General features: G+C 44.0%; 1 protein-coding gene across 1 annotated transcript in view; it reads left to right on the top strand.

The window, feature by feature from the left end:
• The first annotated feature begins 3,243 nt into the window (after positions 1 to 3,243).
• The window catches only part of Arg1 (arginase 1), an 11,801-nt gene continuing 8,717 nt past the window's right edge, over positions 3,244 to 6,327 (top strand). The window contains exon 1 of the mRNA XM_021221556.2: positions 3,244 to 3,408. Within this exon, the coding sequence (XP_021077215.1) occupies positions 3,319 to 3,408 (90 nt within the window). The 5' untranslated portion in view covers positions 3,244 to 3,318. The remainder of the gene's footprint in view (positions 3,409 to 6,327) is intronic.

Genomic DNA, 6,327 nt, shown 5'->3' with positions numbered 1-6,327 from the left:
CACACACACACACAGAGAGAGAGAGAGAGAGAGAGAGAGAGAGAGAGAGAAATAGAGTTCACACAAGAAAGATCATCATATGTCTGCATGAGGTCACCGAGGGTGGTAGCCGACGAGAGACCAGCTCATCTTCAATAAGGAAGTCACAGAGCAGAAGGCAGATGACAAAGCAAGGCAAGACTATGCTTTGTTAGGAAGTGAGACATTGTTCAGACCTCCTCGTGCTTCCTCATGAACAGGCTGTATTAGCCAACAACCCTGTCTGTACGTGAGTTGTGCCACTTTGGGTTGAGGGCTCTTCTGGGCTGACACAGATCTTTAGTTAAGCACTTCCTTGTCCTTTGATTCCTCAATGACCCAGAACAGGCAAACGATATCATATTTATGTTTGATGGATTAGATGACTGCCTCTACAACTGGACTTGTGCACTGAGTTCTGGATGGTCTACTTAAGGAGACCGCAGGGAGGCAGAGGATGTTTGAACAGGAGTGACCGTGACGGTAAATCAGTGTCATACATGGAACTGTTGTGTTTATGGAAAGACCCAAGAAAAACAGATAGTCAAGAAATCATGAGTTTTACTTTATCAGCGAGTTTTGATCAGTCAGGCCAATGATCGAAAAGTCATTCTCAAACTGCCCGAGGGAAGGATTTCAGGAAAAGCCCTGGTGATAAAGTTTAACAGCAAATAACCTATGAATGAATGAATGTATAAAACTAGTAACACCATAGCACCGTTTTCAAAACATAGTCACCGACTCACTCTACATTTGTAAGACCCCTATATAGTAAATATAAGATCAACCAGTTTTGAAAGGGAGCACCTGTCCCTTTTATGCAGCTCTAACGTCCTCTGGAAGCCCTACCAACAAGGCTGTATGGATTGGTGCAGCCACAGGTGACGAACCCAGAGCCCAGAGGAAACTGGATGATGTTGCAGCGGATCGTTTGTAACAGCAACTTGGCATCTGATGGAGATAGCTCAGTGGTAACATGGGGAGTCTGTCCATTTGGTGCTGGTGAGGAAACTGGGAGAGATAATGGGGAAATGGAGGATTCAAACAAAATATAAAACAATGGATGCAGCAGTCAGCAATTGCTGTGAATAGCAAACTCTTCATGCATCCAGCAACTCTCAGGTAGGCAATCTACCCCTGAATGGCATTTCTCTCCTTTTCTTTTTACCTTTGGGGCAGGTTCTGTCTTGGCCTTTGAACTAATTTTAGAACCCCAGTGGGTATTGAACCTATAATCCCCCTGCCTCATCCTCTCAAATAGCTGGAATTAGCAGGCCAGCACCAAGAGGCCCAAAGAAAGATAAACTTTAAGTGAAATAGAAGGAAATGTAAAGGTGTTGCCAGGTGGTGGTATCACATGCCTTTAATCCCAGCACTCAGGAGGCAGTGACAGATTGATATCTGTGAGTTCAGGGTTAGCCTGGTCTCTAGGATAGCCAGAGCCACACACACACACAAAAACATGTCTCTAAAAAGCAAACAAGGTGCACATTTGTGATCTGGAAGCAGGTAAAACTTAAACTCCCTAAGCTTATGGTGAAAACCGCTTAGCTGCCCACTTGAAAGCTAAGGATTGTCAATGATAGCGTGCATAAAGCTGTTTGGTTCTTGACAGACAGAAAAGTCATCTATAGTGAACGCTATTAGAGGTTAATACTTAGGCTATATAAGGAAACATCCAGCTATGGCACTAATGGCAGGTTTCATGAGACTAAAGCTGGAGGACCAAGAGTTCAAGGCTAGTTTCAAGGAAGTTTCTATCTCACATAAATCAAGTTTAAAAAAAAAAAATCTATAACCATATATTTAAACTATATCAGAAAAACATAGTAAAGATGGAAAATATATTTAGACAGGAGGCATCAAAATGGTCCTAAGGTACTTTGGCTTCTTGATTTATTCATTCAATAAATGCAATACATTTATTCAATCAATAAAGTCAATGTTTATTTTGTATTGAACTATTCTATGTACTGATGGTAGAGGGAACAGAATCTCTGACTTGAGGTATTAAAATTCTGGTATTTTTTTTGTCCTTACAAGGTTAAAGAAATTTACTTCTGACATGTGGGGCTTCTTTTTAAAATTATAATCATTTAACTTTGTAACTGGGAGAATGCTTGGTTGTGTTTCTTCTAAATTAATACTTTTAAAAACATTCCTTTAGTGTTGGGGGAGGCTTACACACATACTGGACCACATCCCCCAGTGGGGGTCAGAGATCAACTTGAAGGAGTTGACTCTTTCCTTCCACCAAATGGGTTCTGCAGGTCAAACTCGGGTCACTGGGCTTGGTGTTACCGGCTGGCCTCTCATCTGCCCTAGATCTCAGGGGGCCCTGCTGACACTCTGCTGGTGTGCAGATTAGAATCGGGCAGCTTGGTGGGTGCAGAATGCCCATTCTTCTGCAACCTCTATGTGACTGGCAACCTCACCAAGCGGCATTCTCTCCCTCAGCAAAACAACAGGAGAATGAATGATTCTCGGTCTGAAGTTAAAGAGGAAGCAGGAAAGGAAAGAACAGTAACTAGAACAGCACTTGGCACACGACAAAAAACAAAACAAAACAAAACAAACAAACCTCATGTTAACTAGTTTGCTTTCTCTATCTTGGTATATCATGATTCCAAAATGAGATTTTCCTGGAGAGTGTATTTCAAAAAATGGAACTGCTCTGGGTTGTCAGGGAAATAAATGATGCCTTCCTGTAAATAATAATAATAATAATAATAATAATAATAATAACAACAACAACAACAACAATATAAAACAAAAACCAGCCCCATGCTTTCCTAGACAGTTCAACCTAGTGACACATGAAATGTGTCTCACTTTCCCCAGAACTTGAAGCCTTGGCTCAGGAGGGAAGTAAGAGACCCCTCCCCCCATTGCTGTTTTAGCCTCCCTTGCAAATCCTCAATGGACTTAAATCCTGGAAAAGGTGAGCACCCTGCCCTGAGGTGCTCAGGCTGGAAGCCTAGCACTTCACATGAGGTTATGAAATCACACATAATTGTCAATTGTCTGAGGAGAGATTAATGTCATCCAGCTGGCTTTTTTCAAAAGGGTGTGAACTGGACGGATGAACAATGCTCACTAACTAGAGACTTGAGAGGCTCAGAGGGAAGGCCGGTGGTTCCTCTGATGGGGAGGTTCTGTTGACGCTGTCCTTCTTCCCATTCAGTGGGTGGAGCCAGTGGTTGGATAAACAGATCCAACCTGATTATAAGGGGGAAAAAAGATGTGCCCTCTGTCTTTTAGGGTTACAGCGGGTGGAGAGCAGCTGGGCAGCCGGTGCACATGCAGCAGCAGCAGCAGCTGGAACCGAAGGAGATGAGCTCCAAGCCAAAGTCCATAGAGATTATCGGAGCGCCTTTCTCAAAAGGGCAGGTGAGTCTGGCTTTGAATGACTGGAATTTATTGGGAAATGTTACATTTTAACACTTGCCAGGCATCGTGGTCTAGCTGTGAGCAGGAAATGTTACATTCTAACACTTAACAGGCGTTGCCTTCAGGCTACAGGCGTCCCAGCACCATCTGGGCTCCAGGTGCTAGCGCTCAATCCTCACCACTGTGTGGCATAGTATGCTTGCCGACTTAAACCCACTTCCTCTTTCGGATCCTGCCAAAGGCCATTTCACTACAAAGAGTCACTACAAAGTTTGAGAAAAGTCATCCGATGCAGATCACCTGTATCTGGGCTGCAGTTTCTCCCACAGTTATGGTGGCTCTTGGTACTTTTTCTGAGTATGGGGTGAGAGATTGTAAGAAAACACATTAGTCTGGTTACGTAATTCATGCTTAGAAAACTGTAATGGGGTGGTGGTAGCCTTTAGACTTGTTTTAATTTGGATAACTTAAATAATAGAGCTTTTGAAAGTTTGTGAAGAATTCATGGTATTTTGAGCTTTAATGATTTTATGAGTATTAGTTCGGGGGTGGGGGTGGGGTTTACATCTCTCTTTAAGGAGAACAACTAAAACAATACATCAAGTCTGCACCCTGGCAGGACTAATGGATCCATAAATCTCTGCGTAGACCACCTAAGTGAATCACACATGTCAGCATTGCCTAAACGGGCTCTTCCATTCCCCCTCTGCCTGGATACACTCAGGCTGCTAATTAGACTGCGATAACAGAGAGCCTTAGGCTCCAATTCTCAGTGTTTAAAAAGGAAGGGGGGAATCCAAGCCACGCAAGGCGGTTACGTAACTCCTGGGTCCTTTTGTTTTTACCTGGGGTCTTTCTCTTGGCTTTTTAGACTCAGGCAGCCTTTAGCCTTTTAAACTGTGAAACCTAAAGGTAATACTCCGGGGCTTCCTCTCCCTCACCCCACCCCCACCCTCTTCACTATACAAATTGTGGAAGGTTGGAGACCCAGACTGTATTTGGTATCAGTAAACGGCATTTTCACCTTCTGTGGAAAACCTCCACAGAGCTCTCCCAGAACACTAGACTATGGGGGTATTTTGTTGATGCATGATGCCTTTCAAGCCACAATGTGGGTCTGGATAAGTGGCTCAGTGGTTAAGAGCACTTGTTCCTCTTTGGGAAGACAAGGGTTCAGTTCCCATCCCCCACAGCAGACAGCTCACAATTGCCCATAGCTCAAGCTCCAGGGTATTCAAGTGCCATCTTCTGCCTCCATGAGCAACCCACACACATAATGAAGCAAACATTATTTTTTTAAAAAAAAAAACCTATAATATGCTCACCTGTTCTTTTGTTTTTAAAGATTTTACTCTTCTTCTTAAGTGTGTGTGTGTGTGTGTGTTTATCTCTGCAAGATTCATATACATTCAGGCACTGGGCCATCTCACCAGCCCTTTATTTATCCTTGGAATGGTTTATAAAACAGACTTGAAAATGACAACAGCAACAACAATTAAAAAAAAAAAAAAAAAAAAAAAGGAGGGAACCCAGGAGGAAGCCATGAAGGAAGCAAACTTTGTCTTCTGAGCTTCAGCAGAGGCCACCATCATGGTCAAAGCCCTTCTAGGGGACACTATCTTCAAATGCCATCTGCTGCCCTCTCCCAGTCTCAGTAACTTTCCTCTGACAGATATTCTTCTTAGCTGTGGGCAGGAGCCTGGAGCTCATCTTGTCAAGATTGTAAGAACAGAGGCATATTTTCCTGTAGGAAGCCATTCGGCAGAGGGTGAAACTGCCAACACACACACACACACACACACACACACACACATATATATATATATATATACATACATAGTTGGCCTACCTAGGCCCACCTAAGTGTGGTAGAAGTTTGAAAGAGTAGAGGAAAGACAGACATTTGAGTCTGAGAACAACCCCATTCTCTGCCTCACCTCATTTCGGGGCACTAAATACAAAGTGAGAAGCGCTGTTTTCATCTTGTGGTTGACTTAGCCAAGGCTTAGAGAGCGCTGCCCATTTACTCAGTCATGGACCCTTCACCGTGTGCTTGCTTCCAGGCAGGATTGTCTTATTCCAAAGCTTGTGCTCAGCTCTATAGGAACTTGTTACCTGTGGCCAGTAAGGGGCTGGGCAGGACACTTTAAATAGTCAGGGATGCTAAAAAAGAGAAATTTACAAAATGGGCAAAGAAACCAAGCAATGAGCATAGAGCAATCACAAGACGTAGGTTTGGTGAAAGAAATAAAATGGAATGCCAGAAATGTCATCGTGAGGGGCTAGGGTGTAGTTGGTAGAGGTGATCCTCGGATATGTGGTGAGCCTGAGGCTAGCCTGGGTATGTATTAATAAAACAAAATAAAACAAACCCTACATATCCCACCGATAAACGGACCAACAGTCACAGCAAACAGTGTCGACTAAGAGGTCTACAGGATTCCTCCTGATGCCTGAGAAGGAGAAAGACCAATGAGTCTTTTTACATTTTAACTGGGGGTATCCCCTATATGTCAGTCCTCCACAGCAAATGGGGAACTCCACAGGTAAAAGCATTTAGGTTGAAACCTGACAACCACTTTAAGCTTACCCCGACTAGCTTACAAATAAATGAGACTCAGACTTTGGTTAGTTTATTTGGCTTTGACAGTCACTGGGGGTCACCCCTAATCTCCTCATTTAACTGCTGGCCTGGCTACCTTCCCAGCGGTGTGCCCCGATACTCGGATACTCGCTGTTTCTCCTGGCCATGTGCTCATGGTCCATCTCCCCACAGGGTGGCTTCCTCTGTCCTCCTTCTTCCTTCTGTCCCTAGTCTCTCCTCCTCTGACCAGGTCACTCTGCTGACCAGTATACACACACACACACACACACACACACACACACACACACACAGAGCAAGAGAGGGAGGGGGAGGGA

Source organism: Mus pahari, chromosome 21, assembly GCF_900095145.1.
Source record: "Mus pahari chromosome 21, PAHARI_EIJ_v1.1, whole genome shotgun sequence".
NCBI lineage: Eukaryota > Metazoa > Chordata > Mammalia > Rodentia > Muridae > Mus > Mus pahari.
Note: the sequence above shows the minus strand (reverse complement) of the source record. Positions and strands in the feature narration are given on the sequence as shown.